Here is a 26,940-nt window from a genome sequence, read left to right as displayed (position 1 = left end):
CCCGTTTAATTAGAAGAAGTACATTAGTGCGACATGTGTGCGCTTGAGTGCGAGAATTGCGAGAATGAATGAATGAAAGAGTGAGTGCTTGAAGTTGAGTGACGTCGCCCCCGCGCCGCTCGGCTAGGTGTCAAGTTTGGCGCAGACATCCTCCGGGGCCTTGAAGGCGATAGCCTTCAAGACAGGTCTTCTTCCGAGGAGGGTAGAAAGCATAGTCTGTTGAGTGCCCTTCGCACGGTCCCTTGAGAAGTGACGACGTCAGCGACACGAGGGACATCATCAGGACCAGGATACAACTTGTTGACTCGACCGAGGCGCCAACATAATGGAGGTGCATTGTCCTCCTTTACAAGGACAAGATCGTCGATCTTCAAATGTCTTGATTCAGCGCGCCACTTCGAACGTTGTTGTAGTTCCGCAATGTATTCGTTAGTCCAACGTTTCCAGAAGTGTTGCCTTATTTGCTCTAAGTGCTGAAACCTGCTGAGTCGATTGGCGTTGCAGTCCAGGAAGCTTGGTGACGGTAGCGAAGTAAGCGGCCTGCCAATCAAAAAGTGTGCCGGGGTGAGAGGTTGGAAATCATTAGGCGAGGGACTGAGGGGACACAAGGGTCGGCTGTTTAGGATAGCCTCGATTTGAGCAAACAAAGAAGTCAGCTCCTCAAAGGTTAAATGACTATTTCCTAAGACCCTACGAATGTGAAATTTAGCGGATTTTACTCCAGCCTCGGCTAAACCGTTGAAGTGAGGAGCGTATGCAGGTGAGAATTTAAAATCGATACCTCGAAGAGCTGCATAATCATGAATAGTGTCAATATTTGACTGTAAAAAAGATGAAATTTCTTTAGACGCGGCAACGAACTTCCTACCGTTGTCACAGTAAATTAGTTTAGGTAAACCTCTGCGAGCTATAAATCGTTTTAGTGTTAAAATAAAAGCATCCTTACTTAATTCGCTGACGGCTTCCAAGTGAACGCATTTGTAACGAAAGCATATAAATATACACAAATAACATTTAGTTATTTTACATCCGCGGCCCTTTCGATCACTGATCAAGAACGGTCCAGCGAAATCAGTACCAACGGTATTAAATGGAAAATCTGGCTCAACTCTTTCGTTAGGCATATCGCCCATTATGTTACTCATCGTCGTACCTTTGAAACGACGACAAACTAGACAGTTACGAGTTACCTTTCTTGCCAAGTTACGGCCACCAAGAGGCCAATAGCGGTCTCTAATTGAAGCTAGAACGTGTTGGGGTCCAGCGTGTAATAGACGCTCGTGTTCATTTTGAAATAAAAGTTTTGTCAATAAATGATCAGACTTTAGAATAATAGGGTGACGTTTGTTATAAGAATAGGCGGAAGAATCGATTCTACCTCCTGCTCGAAGCAGTCCATCCGAGTCAAGAAAAGGGTTTAAGGAAGAGAGAGATGACTTTGTTGAAAGAGATTTTTTAGACTTTAACCTAATAATTTCATTAGAAAAGGATTCGTTCTGAGCTTGGGTGATAATGAACTGTAGGGATTTATTGAGTTCATCCACGTCCAGACAGCCAGTTAGTTTATTGTTAGAATTACGGCAGTTGTGTAAAAATCTAATAACTCTTGCATAAGTACGTTGTAAGGTACGAAATTTAGAAAATCTTTTAAAATCTATCACAGGAGATGTCGTTATTATTTCCGCTGACAAAGTAGAAACTGTCTTCAACTCTGGCAAATCGAAAACGGGTGAAATTTCTTGAGGCCATAGATGATCGGGTTGCAAAAGAAAGGAAGGGCCATGCCACCAAAGATGACAACTTATTATATTTCGTGGATCTATACCTCGAGACGCGAGATCAGCGGGATTTTCGGTGGTAGGAACGTGACGCCATTGAGACAATTGAGTAAGTTCTCCTAAAGCAGCAACTCTGTTGGCAACGAAAGTTTTAGTTTTGTTGGGTGACCTTAGCCAGCCTAAGACCACGCTTGAGTCCGTCCAGTATATATGTCGATCGACAGAACGACGCAAGGCCTTAGTAACTGAATTGCTGAGTTGTGCTCCGAGCAACGCAGCACATAGTTCTAATCTTGGAATTGTAGTCGCCTTTAAGGGGGAAACTCGTGCCTTGGCGGTTATTAAATTAACTTGAACTTTATTATTTGAGTCAATAGATTTAATATAAATACAGGCTCCGTAGGCTTGCTGAGAAGCATCGCAAAAACAATGCATTTCAACTATTTTAGAATGTTGGATTAAAACTAGTCTTGGTACTCTGAGAGATGAAATATAGTGCAGTTGGTTAGAAAATTTAAGCCAAGTAGCAAAAATATCTTGAGGGATCTCGTCATCCCAGCCTATTTTAAGAAGCCATAGTTTTTGAATAAGAATTTTTGGTTTTATTGTACATAGGGATAGCAATCCAAGAGGGTCAAATATTTTAAATGTAGTAGATAAAATTGATCTTTTAGTAATGTTCTCGGGCGGGGAAAAATTAACTTGAAAATTTAATTCATCTGAAGAGGGACACCAACCGATACCCAGAGTGCTTGTAGCATTACTGATAATTAAGTTACCTTCTTCTGGATTTATCGAATCGGACATAAACAACGTAGACCTGACGTAGAACGAGCCGATGCATCGAACACGACACGTAATTTAGTTGACTCGCTCTTTTCTCTGATTACAGGATGATGGGGAAGAAAGAATGAATTAATAGGTTTAGGTATTTTAGATTCATTTAAGTGACCAAGCTCGGCATACTCGCGTATGAACTCAGAATAGGCTTTTTTAAGCTCTGGTTGCCTTCTAAACCGCGCTTCTAAATTTAAAAACCGTTTTTTGGCTAGTTGATAAGAATCACCTAAACAGTCTCGGTCATCACGGAGTGGTAAACTGACGCAAAATCGACCGTCACTTAAACGCGTAGTAGTGGAAAGGAAATGCTGTTCGCATAGTTTTTCCTCTTGTGTTAAGGGCTTGTTGTGCGGAAAACCTTCTAATTCCCAAAATCTTGACAAGGCCTCTTCAAAATTATAGTTTTCATGTTGATCTATAGATAAATTATTAGGAAAATTATCATCCTTTAGACAGAAATGACATATTGATAAATTATTTGGTATAGAATTTTTAGGTAAATTAGGTAGGGGGCCAGCAACGAGCCAACCAAGTTTAGAGCTACGTAGATTAGGGGTTTTGGTTTGGTCCCCTAGACGGCGCTGCTCTGAGCCTATTAGGTCCCAGAATAAGTCAGCGCCAATGAGCATATCAATAGGGGATGGTTCGTTAAAACTAGGATCCGCTAATTCAAGTTTAGGCAAATTTATGTCTTTGTAATCAAAAGATATCTTTGGCAAATTGCTGGATATTATAGGTAAAACTAAACAACTCATTGTTACGTTGAAAGAACTATTATTGGATTGTAATCGTAAAATGCATCTTTTCGTATTTAGGTTAACTTGAGCATTACCAATACCAAGTATATTAACGTTTGAAGGCTGAGGCGTCAAGTTTAATTTGTGTTGGACCGACTCGGTTATAAAAGAAGACTGACTCCCGCAGTCAAGTAAAGCTCGCACTGTAATAGATTTGTTCGTTATGGGATTAGATACTAAAACCTTGGCTGTACACAACAACACTTCAGTAGAAGACAAGACGGACATTACTACCGATTGATCAGGCGGAACGCTATTGCTAGAATTTTCACATTCTTTAATAATATGTAAAAGTGAATTATGCCGTTTTTTACAAGATCGACAAGAACCTGGAAGCTTGCAGTTGTCAGCAACATGACCTGACCTTAAACAATTTTTACATAACTTCAATAATGCTACTATTGAGTTCCTATCTTCTGGTGACTTGGCCTTAAATGAATAACATTCGTATAGGCGATGGTTACCCTTACAATGTGCACACTCGAAGGTTTTATTAGAATTAGAAACAGTGTCCTTAGAAGTAACGACAAAAGACTTAGTTTGCATCTTATTGTAAGGTGCAGTAGAATTTGTATATTTAATTTTATTTTGTTTTTCTTGTTTATTGCGATGGACAATCTCTAGAATATCAGCACGTTTTCTTAGGAATGTAAAGAAGTCACTAAGTGTCGGAATATCGGACAAATTATTCCTATGTTCCTCCCATTTAAAGGATGTGGCGCTGTCTAACTTTGCTGTGACTATATAAATTATTAAAACGTCCCACTTGTCTGTAGGCAGGCCCAGTGTACTGAGGGCGCGCAAGTTTTTAGTAATGTGATCAGTGATGAAACGGAGTGACTTGTCAGTCTCGCGGACGTATTCAAAATTAAAAAGTGATTTTAAATGATTGTTGATCAATTGTCTTTTGTTATCAAAGCGTTCACATAAGAGTTGCCAGGCTTGTGAATAATTTTGATCTGAAACTTCTAAGTTACTAATGACACGGGCGGCTTCACCTTCCAAGTAAGAATTAAGATAATGAAATTTGTGAATATTTTTAATTTTAGAGTTTTCATGAACTAAAGAACTAAATGTTTCTTTAAATTCCAACCACTTAAAATATCTTCCATCGAAACTGGGTATTTTTATTATAGGCAATTTAAACCCAAGCGTTTCATAATTATCATTATGTTGGCAGGAATTATTAGAATGGTTTGAAGAACTTGAATGAATTTCACAATTAGCTGACTTGGAAGTTGAATACGTTTTAATCATATTTTGAGCAAGAGAAATGTAGTGATCAAAGTCTTGCTCAAAAATATCGCGAGTAGTCAATTCTATTTCTTGATTCGAAATGTTTAAAAATTCTATTTGGTTTTGCAACTCTTCGAACTCGATAAACAAAGCTTCAATTCTAGATAATTTCATCGCAAGCTCAGTTAATTCTACATCTGAAATAGATTCTGAAGTTTTTAAATTATCGATAAAATTCTTAAATTTAGTTAAACGTCCTTTTATATTGCTACGTTTAATATTGAGAACCTTAAGTTCTCTAGATTCGGTTTCTGTAGACATTGCGATAAAATAAATAAAACTAATAAATGTATAAAAGTTGAATGTAGGTTAAAATTGCATACGATACGCTCCTCGCTTCGTAGTCAGCCGCAGCCTCGCGCGACTATCCGCAGACGCACGATTGATGTCACTGGAGTGAAGAGCACAGGTAGCTGCATACACGTAGACAAAGGGTGACGTCACGCGAGTCGACTGTTGCTTGTCCGATGCGCCGATAATGGCTGGAATTGATTTTATAAAACGATTGAAACAATTTTAGAATTAACTTAGAAATATAATGCTCCTTAGCGGTAAAAGCGCGTTTGTCTATTTGATCAAAGATGGGTTTGTATGAATATATGCAAAAATGGGCAAAACTAATTTGTTTTCAAGCTAAATTAAATGAAATAAGCTAATAAGCAGCGAGGAGCAATATAAATAAAGGCAAGTACGATGCCACGCAATGCAAGCGTGATTTTAGCGGTTATAGAATGAATGAATGAATCACAAAGAAATGCGCACGTGGGATGACTTTCAACTTTGATGATAGATGAATATAATAGCAATTAGATAATTTAAATTTGTTTAGTAATTAGGCACTCACTATAGCTAGATATAAGCGTAAAGCAAAAGGCAATTAGGAAAGTAGAAAAGGAACGGGCTCACTTGAGAAAGGCAGGAAGCAACAAAAGGAAAGCAGTTCCAATAGGCGATGCTGGCTGTCTTCCACGTAGGCGTGAGGCTCCTTCGGGATGTTGCTTGAAACGTAGACCGGCGTGAGGAAGTCTAGTTGCACGGGCTCCGATGTAGTCACAGCCCTTTGTAGTCCTCCAAGAAGGTGTAGAAGACTGGACGGATGCACGTGTCGATGACCTTTGTTTGTCCTTCGCTCGGCAAAATGGTTGCAACTTCGAAATTGTTGTTTCTGGCTTTTGCAGGTCCTGTCACGGTCGCCACTTTGTTCAGTACAGAACAAGAAAATAAAAAACTGTTGGAAATATCTTAGATTCCCGTTTAATTAGAAGAAGTACATTAGTGCGACATGTGTGCGCTTGAGTGCGAGAATTGCGAGAATGAATGAATGAAAGAGTGAGTGCTTGAAGTTGAGTGACGTCGCCCCCGCGCCGCTCGGCTAGGTGTCAAGTTTGGCGCAGACATAAAATGTCTTATCGTTTGATTCAGTTAACGGGTTAACGAATTACTTCGCAAGTAAAACTAACTATTTACTTAGTTGGTATTTAATAACAGTTCCTTGCTGCTTGCCGGAGAGTGGGTGGAACTCAATTTGCCAATGTAAATTGGTTGCTTTGAGATTTGTGCTGAATAAACAAAACTTGTCCTTACAAAATCCTATTAGTTCTCAGTGTATTAATATTACCTAGTTTATTATTTAGTAAACTTGTCTTTAACTTCAATAATCTTAATTGAAATATAACAGTACCTATATTAGTGTTTGCTTGTTGGATTTTTACAATAAGTTTTATTGTGCTAACAAGTATTAAACTTTGAAATTCAATTGTTCCTGATTTTTTAATCTGTTTTTGTCTTCTTCACTTAAGAAGCGAGCTTATCATCATCTCAAAGGCCGGCAACGCATCTGCGGTTCCTCTGGTATTGCTGATGGCCATGGGCGTCGTTGAACACCTCGGTGTTCCCGCTTCTCGTTTGCCCCCTTCTGTTATAAAAAAAAAACAGTCATCGTATTCAGAAGTAATATTTTCAATTTCACTTTTTTAATTTCAAATTTTTAACGAGTTGTCGTCAAATAACTTGTATTTGTATTAAAATAACGATTCAGTTTTACAGCATCTGCCCCCCCCCCCCGCCCAACCCCCCGCCCTCTTCACCCGCGCCACTGTCACACACACACACACACATGACAATTTAATTAACTCTGTAGTAGCGGATACATTCGCGACGATATTATTGAAAAATGCATGATTTGAACAAGTGCACTCCACAGCGGAAGTACATCGAGTGCTTAAAGCGATATGGTAACAATATTGTAACAATAACTTTGTTATACAATGTTATGTTGTTTTAACAATTTGCGTAAGTTGGCACATCATTGGCAGTTGCGCTGACGTCAGTGATCGCTACTCCGCGAATCTTAACACTTCGCCTAGGCATAATACTAACAGATGCCGTACACGACTTGCCGGTGTCTTATGCACGTTACTTTAGTATTTATATATTTTCATGCTTGCCTTTGAGTGAAACATAAGTCAATATGCTTTTATTCGCATCTCGGCACAAATGCTCTGTTGTTTGAAATTTAAATGATACATGTAGGGAGGCGGCGGGGCGGCGCGGTGCGGTGCGGCGTACGCTCGCGGCCCGCCCGTTCCCTGTCGCGCACAGTTTTGTGTTTGAAGACTTCTGTGATCGATCAAGCATTATTTATTGTTCAAACTGACAAACCACTCTGTTATATATTTCACACATATTTATTAAATATATGTAAATGTTATGTTAGAATATGTTTGAACAATTTGTAACTTGCTGTCGTTCACTTGTATCTGTTTGTACTTGTATCAAACACATTCTGTCATAATATCAAGATATTATATTAAAATGTGTTTGCTCGGAGATAAATTACACATTTAGAATTGAGACAAATATAGATATCATAATTAATTAAAATAGGAACAAACTTTACTCTCACATTCGTGTTTCAAAATGAGTAAACGTATACGTGTCATGGATCTCTTATACATTTAAAGACAAATAATAATTGACCGTTGATATATAATGGTATGTGGCAATTATCCCATCCTCAGGAGCTAGTGGCCACTTCATATGTTACCGCAGACGTTTGCCGGCAGCGACCCTTCACTCCACCCCGCCCCCCGCCCCCCGCTGCTGGATCATAATTGACGACAATTGAAGCACTTAATCACCTGTACTTAGGCTGGGGGGTGTTTCTAAGATAAATCAAATTCCGTCGTATTGATGGTTTTTAATGATGAAAGACGAACAATTTTTTTTAACTAAAAAAACTAACGCATGCGCACAAAATATTTTTCATATGACATACAAACAGTCAGTTTAATTAATTATATGAACTTTGTCTACTGTCGTTTGGACAGAATGTGCAACATTGAATTAGCTAACACAGTACAAGCGTTGTCGGATAATTTGCTCAATTTGCCGCTAAATCATTTCAGTAGGGTTAATTAAAAACCATATTTCATAAATGAATGTGAAATTATGCATTATATATTTAGTTTCACAATAGTTCTGCGTATGCTTAAAATAATTGTAATTACATACGTTCAATTTGAATTTGTGTTTAATTTGATTGTATCGTAATGCGATGTTTACTAGTTTTGCTGTGCGTTTTTATCACCGGCATATTGTAAACTTCATCAGATTACAATCAGGCGTAACTGACGACAAATTGTGAACTCTTCATCTTTCATTGTTTATTATTGTTTTCGAAACATTCTGTAACATAACCATTCCCAAGATTTCTTCGAAAATAAAACAGTCAGGAGCGAAGTAAATCTCAAAGGATCATAAATCCTTTATTGAGCGTTGTCCCAGAAAAGTTGCGTCGCGGAAGTGGGCGCTGAGTTATTGTGTGCAGTTTAGACGCCACTGAACGCCGAGCGCCGGCCAAAGGATGCCGAGCAGGGGACGCTGATTGTAACCTACATGATATACTGCTCAAATTGAAAACATTTCAAACAAATATATATAAAGATTTGGATGAAAACTTATTTCTTATGTTATAATACCGACTTTATACGTCAACTTTTATTTTCATTGCATTCAATTTGCAATTAGATGACATTAATGAATCAAAGTTCGGTCGCAACATGAAATTCATATCAAAAGTCAATGTAACAAGTACTTAGTAACAAATGGTTTCCTATTTAAACTTCGCCGCTCCGTACTCCTGTACCTAATGTTGCTCTAGTCAACTTAGCCATTCTGCAGTCTAAAGGCGGTTATAAGTTTAATTCTTCAATCAATTTTAAGCCTCAATAAATTTTATAGCAATCACAAACTTAATCTTGATTTTTTTTAGTTGTTTTATTCAATAACATTTGTGTTTATTATTTTTTTGCATAATGTATGAAGTGAAACATTATAACTATGTCTATTATCTTACAATGAATGCAAGTTTGGATGGTTCTAAATATCAAAACTAAAACAAAAGATAGCCTGAAGCAAGGGGGTTTTCTTACCAACAAATAGAATGAAATCGTTTTGAGAGCAAAGTTGCGGCGGAGAGGCAGCGACTGCGACATTAGTCAGCCGGCTGCGCCGCCGCCCGCGCCCCGACGCGGTGTTGGGCACGGTTACAATGGAGGCAACTCCACGACCGACGTCGCTTTTAAGTCGATTAGTTTGCATCACTCGCATACCATTGTGCTAACTATTGTAGTTCCCCGCCTCCGGCCTCGATCCCGCCGCCGCCCCGCCGCCTCTCCGCCGCCGCCCCGCCGCCGCCCAGCACTACACCGCACCACACCGGCTGCGCTCACTGCCACTTCACCAACTATCAATTTAGATACGTTACATTCGCCTGTAAACTGTATGTTTAAATGTGAGCAAAATTTATCCCCGAAAAATAAGCACTTTATAAACTGTATTGATTCTTACATGAGCATACGAAACTACGTACATCCTCACAATCATAAAATTATTTGCTACGTTCAAGAATGGATGGAAATTATCGGTATTCGCTCAAGTTCCCCTTTGTAAGTAAACAATTAGATTTGTGTACGAAATAGTTGGCCTTCATAACTAAACAAAACTTGCAATTAATTTAGGTTGAACAAAGGCAAACTATTCGCCACGCCGCAGCCGATGCGTCGAACGCACGGACTAACAAAGGGCATAACTTTATGCAGCAATTATTATTGTTTCATAGCCCCTCCCCCCGCCCGCCGCTACCGGACTGGGCATATCCATCGGCTGCTCTAATGGTCAGTGCAGTGCATAGCTCGCCTTTTGTTTACTTAAATAGTACGTATCGTATCGATATTATTTTATTAAAAATTGTTTTTAAATTATGCTTCTAATGTAGGTATATATATTTTAATTACTGCGGCATTTGTACTAAAAGGTTTTTAATGTAAACTGTACCAAAACTATAATTATTATTTACATTGTCGTATTACTAGATAAAGCTTATCGAGTTAAGGACTGAGCCATTAACAATAAAATCCAATCGTCATTCGGTTTGTTGAACCGGAAACTTTAGTTAATGCGTTACGTCGCTGATAATCCCAAACGACCCAAGTTTTTCCAAAGTCCTTACTCATATTACACGTTCAGAGATAGAAGTGACGCTCTCTGAGAGTCTATTCAGTTTTACGAGTTCAGATCTAGTGTCTGATCCTTACCCTGCCCGTCCCCTCCCCTTCCATTCCGTACATCGTAAAATGTTACAAGGCAATATCGTAATATAGTTTTAGGGAACAAGTCTAATTGTATGTTTATTTCTATATGTTTAACTAAGTTTTTATAAACTGTTGAAAATCTGTCCGAGATGATTTTAAAATTGTAAACTTTAAATGTGTTCATTGATCATTCAGTTTGTGTGTTTTGTGAGCAACAACTTTTATTTCCTAAACTCAATGTTCGAGGGAAATTGTAATAAAGCAATGTTATCCGTAAGTTTCCGTCAAACAATATAACTAAGCGTGACTTCACTTAACTATGATTTGTTAAACTCCGATAATCGTGCGCTAAACCGCAAGCCGCTCGCAGCTCGTATCACATAATCGCTATGATTAGATCTCACAATGAAACTTATTAAGAAGGTAATTCACCTCGCACATTGTGTGCGGTGTGCGGGTTGCGGGGTGCTTGTGCCGGCAGGGGAGGGTTGGCTTTGCAAATGAGCTCAGTGAATTTATCGGTGTTCGCTCATGACGCGGCCGTTTGCAAACGCAACTCCAACTTAATATTCGGAATTAGGTTAGAATAGCGAGTGTCGTGTTATGAATACGCAAATCGGAACACGTTTCGATGTCCCTAATTTAATCGTTTAATCTGCTTTGTATATAAAATCTTTTTAATTACAGCTATTTGAAATGATAGCGACCACTTAACACGGATTTCCAGGGATAGGAGTTCATTGTTTACTTAATATTTCTTGGTAAATTGAGCTAATTGGCATTTTTAAAGAGCGTGGCATGATGGTGACTAGCTTGTTAGTTGTACATTTGCAGTTGCACTAGGCCGACCCCGCGCTGCCACGTTACACTAACGCCGCCGGGTTATGTGGACGCAAATCAAACGTTCGCAGTGGTGCGTACTCCACGCCAATTTGATTCCATTAGTTTGTTTACTAGTTCCACCACATCTAACTTTCAAATAATCAGGTTTGCAATTTAACAGGTGTTACTATGAAATCTATTCAAATGGAAGATTTGCAGACTAATCTCTAATTAAAAATTAAATACCCATAGCACGTGTATAGTTTCCAGATAACTCTTTCTTGACACTAACTCTACACAAAAACAAAGCAAGTAACACACTCTTCATATCATTAATAAACCTCGAAAGCCTCGAATCCGACACAGAATTGTTTTTGCAACAGCTGCAGCTGCTTTTTGTAGTGAATAGTAAGTTAAATATCCTGTGAGATTTCCATGACAACACGACACGTACACACGCGTCTCTTACAATTTAACATTTAGATATGATCTTACCAGTATCGTCGCATGTTTACTGTATTTTAGAGGTAATTGTCATTTAGAGGTGGAGGATGTACGTGTTGTCTCATGTTCACGAGCACGCTGGGCCGCGGGGACGGTCTCATCACTATGAATATTACATTAAACTATTCGGAGATTGCAAGGGACAAGGTAACAGTGCTGCGGCGGTGAGGGGGGAGCGGCCAGCGGGGCGCGGGGCGGCTAGGGGAGTGGTAGCAGGATATTAAACTAAGCCTCGAGTACATTTATCATTTTCCAAATACACACCTGCTTGTAATTTAGAACAATTCTCACAGAGTTACATATGTATATAATATGTATATAACACAGCTTTTACTGGAATACAGATTTAACAAACTATTCATTTGTTTGAAGTGAGCAATTGTGCAATCAGCCGTATAGATGACGTATGATGACTGTGATTGCTATACCTCTATATACATAGTCATACAGCAGATACTGTATTTTGTTATCTGTTTACACATTTTAGTGTTTTACAAATAAATACTCGTATTATGATATTATTCCTCATACAATATTCGTGAAATTGCGACACAAAACCGGTTGTTATTTTAATTTAAATCGTCGGATAGAGTTGGTTAACGCTCGAATTAATTAAATATGAGTGAGAAAAGCAATCGCGGTGACTCACGTGTAGCGCTCGCAAATCTCATTCATTTGCAACGCCCTCGTTGTTACAATAAAATACAACAACATGTATCCCTTTTGTGTTGTACAAGTAAAATGTGCTGTTGGAAATCATTTTATATTACCTTTTTGTGAGGATGAGGTCTGTTTCTTACAGTCTCTCCTGTTATCAAAGGTTGATAATCAGTTTAGTATACATATATATGTATATATTTAGCACGGTGGAGTAGTCTCCAGACTAACTAGAATAGTAGTAGAAATCAATTTTGAATACATCTTTATAGCTAAGCAAATAAACAAGGTAATATTGTTTCAAACAATTGATAACATTTAATAGTGAGTACATACATATACCTTGTAAGGTCAACAATACGTATTTAGATATGTATGTACATACTCGTACTACGTAGTAAGACAACTGCGCGGAACTTCCCCGGAACTAACAGGTAAATATTAGTTGGAGGATAATAAATCTGTCTGAAGGCAAGGCAGAGTTTTGGCTTAATATCCTGTTATATTACACGCCCCCCTCCCTCCCGCACCCCCTTCCGTAGATCAGCAAAGTTGCTTCCCCCGTGCAATGTGCAGGGTGCGCGGTCGACGCCGACGTGCGACCTCATAATCTTGTGAGACGTTGCACTTGCACCGGGATGAATAATTACTAAAGTATTTAAATTTCCACCGCTTAAGACAAGGAAACTAAATGAGAGTTTAAAATTCCCATGGTTTATAACTAGGCTGTTCATAGATGCTTCTCTATTAGCGTATTGAAAATGTACAAATTATGAAGGAATGAATTACTATATGATATGAAACATAATATGACATCGACAGGCGCGCTCGTAAATTCAGTTCCAGGCAAATAAATGCCTAATTTTCCTCAAGTCGCTATAATTCTGAATAATGATAGCTCTAGTTCACATTCACACAGCGACAAATTATTTTCAATGGAGTCGCTGATAAATGACGTTCAATAAAGTGGCTGAGCGCAATATGGCGGTTCAGATAACAAACCCGAGACGACAGGAGGACTACATTATTTTAATTTTTTTCCTCCTACATTAAACCGTTTACGATTTTTCTTTGTAAATCGTTTTTATAAATCTGATGTTCTGATGCAACTTAACTAAATTTATTCATGATTTCTTAAACTTTTCACGTTTACAGAAAAATTATATTTTGATAAGTTCTTAAAAACAATCTTTTTTTAATTGTGGTATTCCAGTTAAGAACAAAAATTGACACAATTTGCTTGACGTGAGCAGAATTAATATTTCTAATACACGTTCAACAACATTACTGAATCTAAATTGAATAACTTCCGAAATTGATGGTTATTGTTTTGTTCAGCTGGAACTATCTATCACACCTCGTGCCTCGTTAACAAGAGCAATTTACATATTTGCGTACCTCCGACTCGCGTAATTAGATCCGGTGCGCGACGCTGCGCCGACCTCTCAACTAATACGGCTCACTAATGGCGGCCGGCGGCAAACTTCTCTATGTAATGTACACGTATTGCCCAAACAGCCCGCGGCCCTCGCAATATAAAACAGACCTATAACAACAAATAAACAAGGCCCGAGTCCCCCCGATCCGTTAGTTGGTGTAACTTGCTAACACAAACCGAAATAAATCAGCATCGCGTTTTGGTGTGACGTTAACGTGACGGCAGAAAGCGGGTCGCGACGTGATTGACGCGGCCGGAGACGGGCGCAGACAGCAACGGACGCTCGGCGTGAGCTACTTTAGATTTAAGCTAAATGGGTTAGAGTACAAAATACGAGTATATTCAATTCCGTTTATTATAAACTTGCGTGTTTTAAATTTTGGTACTTGGCGTAATATTTCTTTGAAATCTTATCATTCTCGTTTTGAGTCGAATTTAAAATATAACAAATATGTAGTTAACACAGTGCTAGCAATATTTGCGTTCAAAAAGCCATGACACGTCAGAGACACTGCGCAGAGCCGCACTCAAAGTGTGCGCTGCGTTGCTTCACTGCACTGACACAACGAATGCTCTGGACAACAGCTCAACATCAAAGAGGAGGCACGGGGGAGCGGGAGCACGGGGGCACTGGAGGCACTGTTTGGTTTGGCTCTTATCAGTCTTGTGATGCATCATGCGATCTGAACGTATGCATTGATTATCGCACGTCGCTTTGATGAAACTATTTTGGAAAGCCTGTGCATAGTGTCAGTCAGTCAAGGGGAACAATGAATACACAATTTGTACTTACTTCGTTGCTTTATATATAAATAAACTTGATCCACTGTTTGTAAACACTGTGTGACACTGAGAGGAAGAACTCGTGTTCGTCCCAAAAACATTTCAAGAGACATAAAAGATGTCTGTTCATTACGTATTTTTAAATAACATCTTCAAATTTCATCAAAAACAAAGGGCAAATGGAACAAATTATTTGTTGTCTGACATTTCATCTTATTTTCCTGAAAGTCTTGAAAGCTGCTTATCTTTTTTTAATATTTGTACCGAAATTTTATTATAAATAATTAAAAAAAGAAAACGAGATGATGTTATTACTGATATAGGATATTGTTTATTGTACGGGACTTTTGCAAATATTTCAGCCATTCTTATTATTATTGTAAGGGGCGGAGCCGCGCGCCAAATCTTTTATTTTATTATTAAAGTTTTGTATTTTTGGTAAGTGATTTGATATAGCAGCTTTTCGCTTCTAATTATTATAGTTGCGATCATTTAATTATGAAAAAAAACTGTATTTGGTTGTGATTCTGATCGGCTCCAGTTAGCCGCTCATCCATCACATGCGGCTGATGGGCGATTGATTAAGTCGCTATTGCGTCATTTTTGCTGCGGACAAGATAAATGACCAAAAGTTAGAAGCGACCGAATAGATCTGTCTAATAACATATTAAAAAAATCATATCTTTAATATTTTAATCATTCCACAATCCACTGTCTTCTGTTGTCAATATAACAAAATAAAATTTAATTTGTGTTATACTTTGTGTGTCCCTGCAAATATATCACATGAAACATTGTGAGATGAAATGAAACCTCTTTGCATACTTGGTAAGCTTAAATAGGCGAGGTCGTAGCTTGAGAGTTCAATCTGCTTGCCGGAGCCACTCACCGAAGTTTGTAACGACGTAAGCGACAGGAGTTTCGAGTCTTATCTCTCGAAAGTTAATTAAAATAGTTTGAGCACACAAAGAGCCCGCTCCGACTTAAAAAGGCTCCTGCGCTAGATCTTTGTCTGCAAACACAACTTGCGCCCGCCCCCCCTCCCCCCTCAGACCGCTCGCTCTGCCCGCGCCCCGCTGGCACACACCAGCTCCTTTCAATTTTACTTCTCTCAACATTCTTTTGTTTATTTGGAATTGCTTTAGCTCCTTAACGTCTCCTCGCCCTAGTACTGCTTACTTTAATTAGCTCGATAAGCCAAGTTAAAACATCAAAGTGATATTATTATTTGAGAAGAACTGAAACACAATAAACCAAGTTTATCAGTACTCTAAACACTAGCATGTTTTTACATTAACTCTACATATTATAATGAAAACAATTCGACACTAATTTAACGATAACCATTTGATTTGGACGAAATAGTTTTCAAAAGATATCGAACAGGTAAATTGATCAATGACAGTGTTTGAAAACTCGAGGAATCTTCCCATTCCAGTTTCAGTTCTTCACGTTTCTTTCCAGTTTCTTTTTACTTAGCCTAAAAAATATTTATACAACACGGTGTACTAGGTGTATCTTATATATAAAATTTTCGTGTCACAATTTTCGTTCCCATACTCCTCCGAAACGGGTTGACCGATTCTCATGAAATTTTGTGAACATATGGAGTAGGTCTGAGAGTTAGCCAACATCTATTTTTAATCACGCCCTACAACGATTTTATTAGCTTTATCTTAATTACAACCCGTGTTAACATTCAGATGATGTATTATAATACATCGCAAGACATGTCTTCAACAACAATTTTATTAAGCCTCTTAATTGTAATAGTTTAGAATAGACAAAACAAACTCCTCCCTAATTTGTTTCACCAATAAACACGACCCTTTATAATTTGTGGATCAATTCTCTTTCATGTTAACTATTTACATTTCAGTTATAGAGGATTGTATTACCTTACAGCGAAGCCTCGAGCTGATTGTCTGAGAATATCAAACAACCTCTTGTATCTTGTGTATTTTAACTTGTCTATATTGACAATATTAACCTATTTTACCAGAGTAAATATCATTAATATAATCTATCAATGCAGCACATTTATTTATATTCAATAAAATATATATTGGATGTTATAAGAACTAAGGTGTCAGGTCGTTTAGGTTATTTCCCCTTGTTGCAGCTATTCTTTAATAGAAAATTCGCTTGTTTCAGGCGCATGCGACGTGGCGGGCGGGGCGGGGTCAGTGAACTCGCTGCCGGGCGGGGGTAGCGCGCGCCTCGTGCCCACCTTCGACGCGGCCACGCCGCGCAACGTCACCGCGCTCGTCGGCAAATCCGCGTACCTCAGCTGCCGCGTGCGCAACCTCGGCAACAGAACGGTAAGTCCACTAACAACATCACTTCGACGTAAAATATTTTAAAACTTTGGGAAAAAGCCAGCAGCCGTCATCTGTGATTTTATCTCCGGTACCTACATTTAGAGTCGTAACGACTAAACCCTCCACTACTTTGCAGAACATTAGAGTATAATTTCCGATTCACGCAGAGTGAGGCGACGAGAACCGCTTTTAATTACTCGTAACAATTACAAGGGAGACGCCGCGTAGCGACAGACATTTGCATAGAGAGGAGGGGTGCTGGGATAAAGCCGCGCGGAGGGTTGCCAATTTCTCGTACTTTAAATCCTCTAACAACAGTTTAAAATGCCAACGCCAGAGGAAAATATAACGTGAGTGCGGCGAGGAGAGGCGAGGAGCGGAGAGGAGCGGCGAGGAGCGGCGAGGAGCGGCACTCAAACATCACGTTGAATCGCCGAGGTATATGAACAAATAAAATGAAGATGTACGTTGCTGCCAGCAGTAGGCCCAGTACTGTCAGTACCTAACGACCTATCCTGTCGAGAGTAAACCTTGGTTTTAGCCATTTTTATCAAAATTAGATATTTAGTACCAGATACAGCGTCGCCTTCAAGGCCTTGCATAGATTTCGCTCTAATCTCGAGCCATTTCTACAATTGATTTGCCAAGGACTTTTCAAAGTTGTATTCTGTAATGTTGGTCATAAAAATGCTAGCAAAATTTTGCTTTAAACGTTTCCAACTAGCGCACCTCATGTGAGCGTGACTGAGCAAACGCTAAACTGTTCTCACCTCCGCTTAATGAGGCAAAGGCAACCTCCAGATATAACCATTCCGCATTTCGCAACGTTCATACAATATCGGCATTATTTCTCTTTACATGTTCATTTAATATTCCTCCCCATAACAAGTAATATATATTCCATTCCAATTCTAAAATAATAATACAAAACATAGCATCGCGTACAATCAGGACCGGGTCGTTACCCGATTACCCGATTCATATACAAATAATTCAACAAAAACTAATACAAGTGACAAACATTAAGAGCCTAACAAGTTAATACCTCGAAAACACAGTAGCTAAATGTTCTCGAACGACACCGAATTAATCCCGGCTTAAGTTAAGTTTAAGTATAATTTGTATGCTCGTCGGCGATCAAAAATGTTACCAAGTTGCGATGCTTAGGGCCCATTCACACAAAGAGCGAGAAGGGCCGCTATACGGCGAATCCAATCTCTAACAAACTCGTAAGAATAAGATCGTGTGGAGATCTGCGGTTGGCGCTGTTGTTCTACACTGGGGCTAAAGACAAGGAAGCCAGGTTCCAAGCTGAACAGCGAACCACCTTAATGCCCTGCCGAAGCCGGAACCGGAGCCGGGGGGCGGAACGCTACTTTGCTATTTGCTTATGATAATTTCTCATTATGAATATTCATAAGCGTCGGTTGTATTTATTTGCCGCTACACCAGATACGTATATTTAGGATGGCTGCTTCATGTAATCATACGTCAACAATTGAGATCTTTTAGTATCGTCATAGATAATAATGTTATCGTTTTCAAAGATCATAACGTTAATAATAACAAACAAAATGCTTACGCAAACGTAATGGGTTTAGTTTTTTTTAGGTGTAAAGGTGAAAGATTTAATTTTGTACAGTTCGGTAGTTTGTTAAGATTTTGCTTCTAAAATACTCTAGGTAAGTACGTATGTTTGAAAATAAAAATCGGAATAGTTTCTCTTTGCACGCGACAACACAAAAGGACTCGCTGTTATGTTTCGCACGCTGCAATACTCTGTGACACAATTTTTATAAAATACCAAATAAAAGATACCTAAAATACAAAATACGTGAAAAGTAAAACTTTCTATTCTATAGACTTCTCTGTTCTCTCACGGTGGTCATCATGTGAACCGAGTCACAAGTCGCCACCAAACCCTTCCTAATCGCTGCCGTTTTTAACCACTAGATAGATCTATTTAGTCTTCTAGTCTGGAAGAGATATACACGAAATTCATATTAACTTTGATTACACGGCAACGTAATAAATAATGAACATAACCGTCGTTTCGTTTACATTATATGTTTATCATTTTAAATGAGGGGCGCTATTACTTAACGCGGCCGTTACGAAAAAGGCTCTAGCTAAGTTAGGTAAAGACACGTAGCCACAAGAAAAGGTACATACGAGCTGTTTAAATTAATGTTTAATGTTAACATACTACATTTATAAAATGTTCATTTTTTGATGGAAGCCAAATAGCATAGTAAGAACAGATTATTACTATCAAAGGTTTTTGTTATATGAATTTTAATTATTATACCAACATTTGCTAATTTGTTACGAATCATATTGTGGTACGTTTATTTATGTATTGAAAACAAATTGATTTATTACATATACGAGTACAAACAAATATTATAAAGTGAAAGCTATATCAATATAATACAGACGAGATAATCATTGCCTTTTAAAAACAATAACCCAATAAACGTCCGCCCCACGTGCGTTACAGTTAGGGCCAACTAAAATTAATTAAAATTACAAGTCGGTCCCTCACCCTGATAACACTAAACACTAATATTAATAGTAATTAGAGAGGGTTGATATCTTCTCGCAGCGTAGCGTAACGCAAGTCAGGGTTGGCGAAGCAGGGGTGTGTGTCTGTGTGGAGGGGGAGAAGGGTTCCGCTGCGGCTATAACCTAACATTTTGTCACTTAAACGACTCTTGTTATTATAACTTAGTGATACGAAGCTTCGCGACAAAACCTATTGTACACAACCTCGTTACATGCCTAATTCTGTTTAGTTTTATGACTGCGTAGATTTTGATAGAGAAGTAAGAAGAAAAGGCAAAAAAAAAATCACACGATTCATCACTATCAAGATAAAACATAAAATGCTTTGTGTTTTGTGTAATATTTTTGTTGCCGTAAATGATTCTGTCTGGTCGAAATTAATGAATAAATGCCTCGTTGACTGTTAATTGATATATCACCGACGTATTCCTTCGCAACGAACAAGATAATGAGCACCTCGATATTTATTATGTTGGTGTTTCGTGCGACCACAAAATAAAAAGCGACGATTCGTGAAAATTGATGCAGCGTATATATATATATATAACTAGCAACAACTAACAATGGTTCAGAAGAGAATTTATTTAAAACTATTGCTAGTTAGTTACCTACATATGTAATTGTTTTTATTGATAATATAGATTTTCTATACATATGTGATGAATTAGAAGTGTATTTCGTTCGATTTTAATAGAATTGTTCGGTCTTTTGTTACCATACTGAAAATTCAAAACAAACAATTGATCAATCGCAACGTTGTTTGAATATGAAGTACAAACAAGTTCATTTTATTTTCACTAACAATACAGTCGAAAGCTGAGGTAATCCAATCAACTAAATAAGGTTGTTTTTTTACGGAGTAATTGGGTATTATTACATTTAAGTAGAGACAAGGGTATTATTAGTTTTACGACGGCACTTCAAAATGCGGCATTCATATGTAAAACCGTTCACGTAATGCCACTTTACTTGATTTCCATTATGAAAATTGAGCGGAAAGCTTATGAAAATTATGTTCCTGCGTGCACTGTCACGTCACGGCTACGAATTTTTTTGCATGTAAATTAAGAATTTTTTGTACGAGTAAACTTTTTTTTAAACTATGTTTGACTTTTTAATTTATCAATGTCAATTTTTACAATGAATATTAAAATGTTTGATCCGACATTTAAGTTAGTTGTGTTACTATGTTGGTAATATGCTAGACAAAAATGTTTCGTTACAATTGCGATCCAGAAATACACAGTTTGTTTGTTGCCAGATTGTTTCCCGTTAATCCTATTATAATAAAAATAATAAATTTACACTTTTATGTGACAAAGACAAATAATTTCATAAATGATGCTTGTTTTTCTCTTTTAATTACACCTCTCGTGGTTTTTCTCTATCAAGTTATCGTTGTCTGACCAAAATCTCTTGTTTGCTGCAAAACTTTCTGTTATAAAATTGATTCATTATGCGTAAATTACATCTGTTTTTCAGTAAATTAATATTTGCGAAGGACAAAAAAATAACTTACGAAATCAATATGAATAATCGTGGAAAATTTTAACAATGAAGATGTTTGTACCTTTTGCTTTCATTTTTTAAGAAGTATATATCAAAGAAATACCTGCTGCAAAATTGTAATGATCTGGGGTCTGGTGGGCTCCGCGTAAAGAAAAGATTTTAGGTGAGCGGCAAAAGATCAGTGTAGTCTGCCACCTCGCGGCTGTTGAAGTAGTAAAATTGTTTCGTGACAACCAATTTCTTAATTTCTAGATCTTGCACTATGAGGGTGGGCTGTGTACCGTAGAAGGCACAGACGAGAGGTTCCCCGGGGAACCGCTTACAAATACTTTGGGTGATCAAAGGCGCACATTCTCTAAGTAATATGTATCCGAGGTAATTGACAAACAGACGGCAGAGGCTTTACGAACGGAACATTTCTTACTTTTCCAGTAGTTGTGAAATCTTATAAACGTGCTGGTTAAGTGAATTCGCTTTTATTTTATTATTTACACGTTTGATTTTATTGCTTTAGATAACACAACACACACGACACGATACCACTTATAAAAGTTTACTTGTTTTTGCAAAATACGATAATCTTATTATATTGTTGCTTAGCAGTTTCATTGTGTTATGTCAGATTTCAATGCAAACAATTGACATATAGCTGAGATCGATAAACGAGATGAGGTAAACAATTATTACGTAGGCTCTAATTCCGTTCGACAATTGCCGTTTAATCTAAATAGCAGGTGCTTCTGTTCTCTGAGAGTAGAGCATGGGGCACGGAGCATGTGGACAGTGGAGCACCGAATTCAGAGTTATGGCCACTTAGTACAACAGCCAATTTCACTGAAGCTATTTCGTTAATTGATTGCCGTCTCTTAACAATATTACGTACTCGACTAACTGTGTCATGCTCTTACATTGTTACTACTCATTGTCATCTTCACTTTGTATATTGTTTGTTTTTGTTATTTTAATCATTGCATAACTTCTTTACTCTTAACAAAATATGAAATTGATTGAGAGAGGGCTGGGCTATTGGATGTTAAAAGGAAAATATCCGCGCGTTTATTTTAAAGTTATGTATAAATATTATTGAAATAAACTATACACATAACTTTTGTTTAATATGTTTGCTGTACTTTTTATATTAATTCAGCTGTTAAATTAAATAGAAAAATTTTATGTTACTTGTACACGTTTCAACTCTCACTGTGCTGTAATAGAAGGTCGCGAGACAAAGTGGTCTCGGCTCGCTTCTACTAAAGTACCTATCGATGCTATCTCGCCTCCGTCTACCTATCGACTGTCCGAAATTGTCGTAGGACGAGGTGATTGATACTTTTCTTTTCAATTTGATACTAATTTTCCTTATTTAATAAAAGAGAGTAGAAAAGATTAATGTCTACAATACTACAATGTTGTGTTCGCATTATAATCCACCGACATACTTATCGACAGATTCTTCAGTTCTATTGTTCTGTTCTATTTCGTTATTATATCGTTACATAAACTATTATTTTTCTTATCACTTCATTTATTAATTTTAAATTGTAGGCTAACGGACAAACAGTTTTTTACACCGGACGATCACAAGGGTACACGGCCGAGTTGATAAGGGGTCGTTGCCCTCTCAATAGAAGGGTGAACAATTACGTGTACGGATCGAGTAGGTACATTAGTTATTTACTTTGGCCGAAGCCAAATTAAAGTACGGTTTTAAAGGCGGTTTCATTATCATTTAATGAATATACTTAATGTTAATTAATGTTTGCTTTTGCGTTCATAAACACAAAAATTAGAATGATATTCTGTTCTGATATTTTACTTCCAGCCCGATGTTGACTCAATATTCTCGACCTATGAAAATAAATATGTTAAATGATGTCCTCACATTTGTTATCTACATTTTTGAAGTTCTTAACGAAGCTCGAGAGTGTAATATTGAAGCTTGTAATATTTCAGGCACATGCTTAACGTGAGCTCGTTTCCACACGAAATGTTGAAAAATACTGGCAAAAGAAACAAAGCGGCGCGGGATAAGGAACAAAGGGTCCGCTGCCTCGTCTCGCCTACGTCAAGTTGCTTGCCTTTTAATTGAATCCCTCGCTACTAGCGCTGGCTCTGTTTCCGAACATTTTATTGAAAATATTTCATGTCTTAATAAATCAAGATCAAGAATCAAAACAGGCAAATAAAATATGTATACGTGCAAAATAGTTAACAAGCTCCAGACAGGTCTTTTATAAATAATTGAGATCTGCAAAGTTATTCCATCTTAAATAATCTTTTAATTAAAATGTGCGCTTCGATAATTAAATACGTAATTCAATGTAAAATTTAACTGTAACAACTTGTCCATTTATTTTAATTGGAATTTCTGTTGAGTTCGTAGCGGCACGGAGCAGCACGGAGCTGCACGGAGCGGCACGGAGCTGAGCTCTTGTTCGAATGTGTTCGAGTGGACCTAATGAATGATTATTTCATTAAACTTATGATTCATTAAATAAATTGTGCTGATTATTTAAATGCAGACATTCATTGATTGAATGAAAATATATTAAACTTAAAAGTAGCAATTTAATTTTAATAACATTAAAGAAATGTGTGGGTCACCGTGAGTTTTTGAAACCAAAATCCCTACCAGGATATGTTTTATACACAGAATCCGATCTCGGAAACCCACGGTTAGTGCTGGATTGGTAAGTCGACTGTAACATTTATTCCACGTTAAAATTAGTTTGCACTTTGATTTAGTTTCACAAATTATTGAATTATATAAATGTTTGACCACAGTTGAATAGCTTGTTCATACTTCTATTATTGTTATTTTCGTAAAGCGTTAAAATAGTTCTTATATTTCAAACTCATGAATAATACAATTTCAGTAAATGGACTCACCCATGAGCCGAATTCTATCGGGACGTTGTTTACTCGCACTGGGCAAAAGTTAGAGAGACTCCACACCGACATCGATTTGTTCAAGTGGCAACAAACAATTCCAACACTCGCAAATCATAGACAGAATAATTTATTGATAGTTTGCAAATGGAGAATCGAATTGAAAACAAAAAGTAATACGAAATGTTTCTCTATTTAGTTTATCGCTTCTCTTGATGTTTGTGAATTACGTGCAACAGACCTTCCTTCGCTTCGTGACCTTCTTACTCATGTCATGTACTTATAGTTTATCTCTTACTTTGTTAACACGCAAGGAAAATTAACGTATCAGTTAGCAGAGCTAAGAAGCGCACAAGTCAGACGGGATCATTTTGTCTCAATATATGTATACGTCAGGTGGTCGCGCCCCTGCCCCCGCCCCCGCCCCCGCCCCGCACGGCTACGGTAATCTATTTTCTTTGTCTACAGTTGCCCGTGACTCGAATAAATCTCTTCGTCCTGTGAGCCCTCTCAATTAGTTGCCAACGAGAGCTTATTTTCTCGGCCAGTTGTAACGTTCAACAACTTTCCCAACATAAATTATCGACAGAAGAATCTTCTAGGTGAAAATATGTTAAGATTACTATGTCTTAATGTTACATGTTCTATTACTCAATCCTGCTTATCCAGGAGGTCACATTTCTAAACCCTATTTGCTGAGATTTTTCACACTTTTAGACTAGCGAATGGCTATATGGTTACACTTTAAAGAGTAATTATTTAAAAAGTTTACAAAAAATCCTTTATCTTTTTTGAAAGGCTTTTGTGTGTTAGAAAATTTGAATATTTTCTTTCGCAATTTCGTCGCCGGAGAAAAGAAACGCTCCGCGCAGTCGAGTCATTGCGTATCTATTCATCATAAATCAGATATTTTTTCGAAATTTTTTAAATTGTCAGATTTAGTAAAAAAGGAGGCTTACCCCATTCATCGGAAAGAGATTACTAGATACAGAAGGAAATATTGATATATCTCTCCTCTGGGAAGAAATCAAGCAACGAAAAAAAAGTCAAACGTGAAACGACGTGTCTACATGTAGATTTTTTTGATTTGAAATCATGTTAAACAATCAATATAAACTAATCTAAATGTAAGAAATAGCACAGTATCGTATTATATAATAATAAAATCCTAAAAACTACTAAAAGGACAAAAATATTTTTAGTAATTTTATCTTCGTACAGTTGACAAAAGAGGCGTAAGAGGCATAAAGTATCTGTAAGAGTCATCGAAAGACGCCGTGCCGTGTGCGCGTGTGGAGGAGTGGCCGTAAGTCAGCGCGGAGTGGAGGGCAGCGTGCCGGAGACGCGGCTAACACGTCGCGGACACGTCGCGGATTTTGGAACGCCGCCAATGGTTCGTTCGAGCTGTGTGCCGCACTCAGTGGGATAATGCGCTCACATCGCTTCTGTGACCATTCACTGTTGATACCTTCCTCAACGTTTACACAAACATAAACATTTCACTCGTATTGTGTGTTTTTAGTAAATCTAAGCTCCGATTCTCCGCGCACTTTTCCTTTGAGTTGTAGCTTTCGTTATACAGAACGATAATAACAAAATCTGTCTTTTAATATTTATATATATTATAGGATTAATAACACTAAATAGGATTTAGTGCAAATAATATAAAAGATAAAATACACAAAACTTTAATTTAATTTAAGACAAGCTAATGTACTTTCAAAAATTCGTAAAATAAGATGATTACAATGAAAGTTACAAAAAATAAATGAAAGGGACGCTTTTGTCTCTGCGTGTAGTTTACGCATCGCATTATCTTGCAAGTTTTTATCTCCAAAGTTATAATTCTATTTGACAAGAATCGTTCCCGGCGCGTCTCGCCTCGCCTCGCCACTGTTCCCCGCAGCACTTACTGCTAACTTTGACAAAGATTCTTTTGAAAGTCAAAGGCAACAATCTGATACTAGAAATGCTTACAATAACAACTACTAGGCACATTTTTACTTGTATATAAGTTTGGCTATACAGCTTTAAATTTTGTTAGTCATTCATTTTCTAGTACTACAATTTAAATTATCGTAACAGACTAACAACACAATTTCCTTCTAAACTTATTGTACAAGTTATAATCACAATAAAATATTTTTTTTATTCACGTGTTAGTGTTAAAGATGAAGTTGTTTTCATACAGAGTATAGAAATATGGTGAGTTGAGCAACATCAATATATTGAACTCTGAACTCTGAAGTGTGAAATGCGAGGCCAACCTTTTGCGATCTTTTATTTCATGGCGAAATTCTGAGAAATGTTTACTTCTTTATTAATAGTAATGTAAGTTGGTGTGCCCAGTAACGACGTACATATCTCTATTGTTAGTGACACTCAGCTGGGAATAGCATTATAATCCGCTTAATATTAGTATCTATTTCCTCGCGGCAAAGCCTATTCGTTGGACAAATGAGTTGGGCTTCAGGAATCCATACAAATCTTTCATTACATCAGTCGCTGGCCGCGTCGCCGCGCCGCCGCTAACTTCTTCCTTACCTTTTAAATGAAATAGAGATAAAAAAATTAAAGGAAAAAAATATGGACAACAGAGGTTTCTCGATTAGAGTTGGCGCCACTTGTCTTCAGTACGTGCCGTCTGGTAATCACTTATTTTCTCAGAGATCGATATATAAAAGGTCTTGGAACTAATTAATGTCTATCTAGTTAGTATAAATATTGCGGGAATACATCTTTTAGCTAACTCCGCTACAGACCGCTGAGGTGAAAGGACGTGTCCGCTCGCCTCACTTCTGTCGCACCGCCCAACAATTCGTTGAGCAATCCGCACCTGCGCGCGCCGTAAAAGGTGCCGCCATCCTTTGTTCGCGAGCCGATTGTGTTGGTGTAATTTTTATTGCGCCCGCCATTTGACAAGCGATAATCCTAGTTTCGAGGTAGAACGTCGTCATTTCATTGTTCCTTAGGGAACTATTTATTGCACCGCCACCTGGCAAGCAATTATCTAGTTTCTTATTAATAACATAGCAACGTCTATTGTTTCCGACTTCGGGAACTGCGTGAAAGGAATTGTGAAGTGCAGTTTTCACTGCGCGGAGCAACTTCTTAACAACGCAATTTTAAAAGGCTAGCGGATACCTA

At 37.8% G+C, this 26,940-nt stretch overlaps 2 protein-coding genes across 2 annotated transcripts in view; one reads left to right on the top strand and one right to left on the bottom strand.

The window, feature by feature from the left end:
• Positions 1-8: 8 nt before the first annotated feature.
• Positions 9-10,332, bottom strand: LOC106123869 (uncharacterized). The gene is made up of 3 exons (XM_013320279.1): positions 10,309-10,332; positions 5,618-5,892; positions 9-540 (listed from the first exon to the last, which is right to left on the bottom strand). Exons 1-3 carry the CDS (start codon positions 10,330-10,332, stop codon positions 177-179), a joined length of 663 nt encoding a protein of 220 aa, XP_013175733.1. The 3' UTR covers positions 9-176.
• A 473-nt stretch (positions 10,333-10,805) lies between these two features.
• Positions 10,806-26,940, top strand: part of LOC106123868 (peroxidasin homolog) — a 75,010-nt gene continuing 58,875 nt past the window's right edge. The window contains exons 1-2 of the mRNA XM_013320278.1: positions 10,806-10,885; positions 16,632-16,830. Coding sequence (XP_013175732.1) covers positions 10,806-10,885; positions 16,632-16,830 — 279 coding nt within the window. The remainder of the gene's footprint in view (positions 10,886-16,631; positions 16,831-26,940) is intronic.

Source organism: Papilio xuthus, unplaced genomic scaffold (assembly GCF_000836235.2).
Source record: "Papilio xuthus unplaced genomic scaffold, Pxut_1.1 DF825946.1, whole genome shotgun sequence".
NCBI classification, from domain to species: Eukaryota; Metazoa; Arthropoda; class Insecta; order Lepidoptera; family Papilionidae; genus Papilio; species Papilio xuthus.
The sequence above is the reverse complement of the archived record's forward strand: the minus strand, read 5'-3'. Positions and strand labels throughout refer to the sequence as shown.

Bases quoted from the DNA above. Each gene is read 5' to 3' on its own strand.
- LOC106123869 (XM_013320279.1), bottom strand. From the start codon at position 10,332: ATGGAAGGGGAGGGGACGGGCAGG. The intron at 5,893-10,308 runs GTAAGGATCAGA...CGACCGTGACAG, and splicing joins AAGGGGAGGGGACGGGCAGG to GACCTGCAAAAGCCAGAAAC. The intron at 541-5,617 runs GTGAGCCCGTTC...TTTGATTGGCAG, and splicing joins TTGCTTCCTGCCTTTCTCAA to GCCGCTTACTTCGCTACCGT.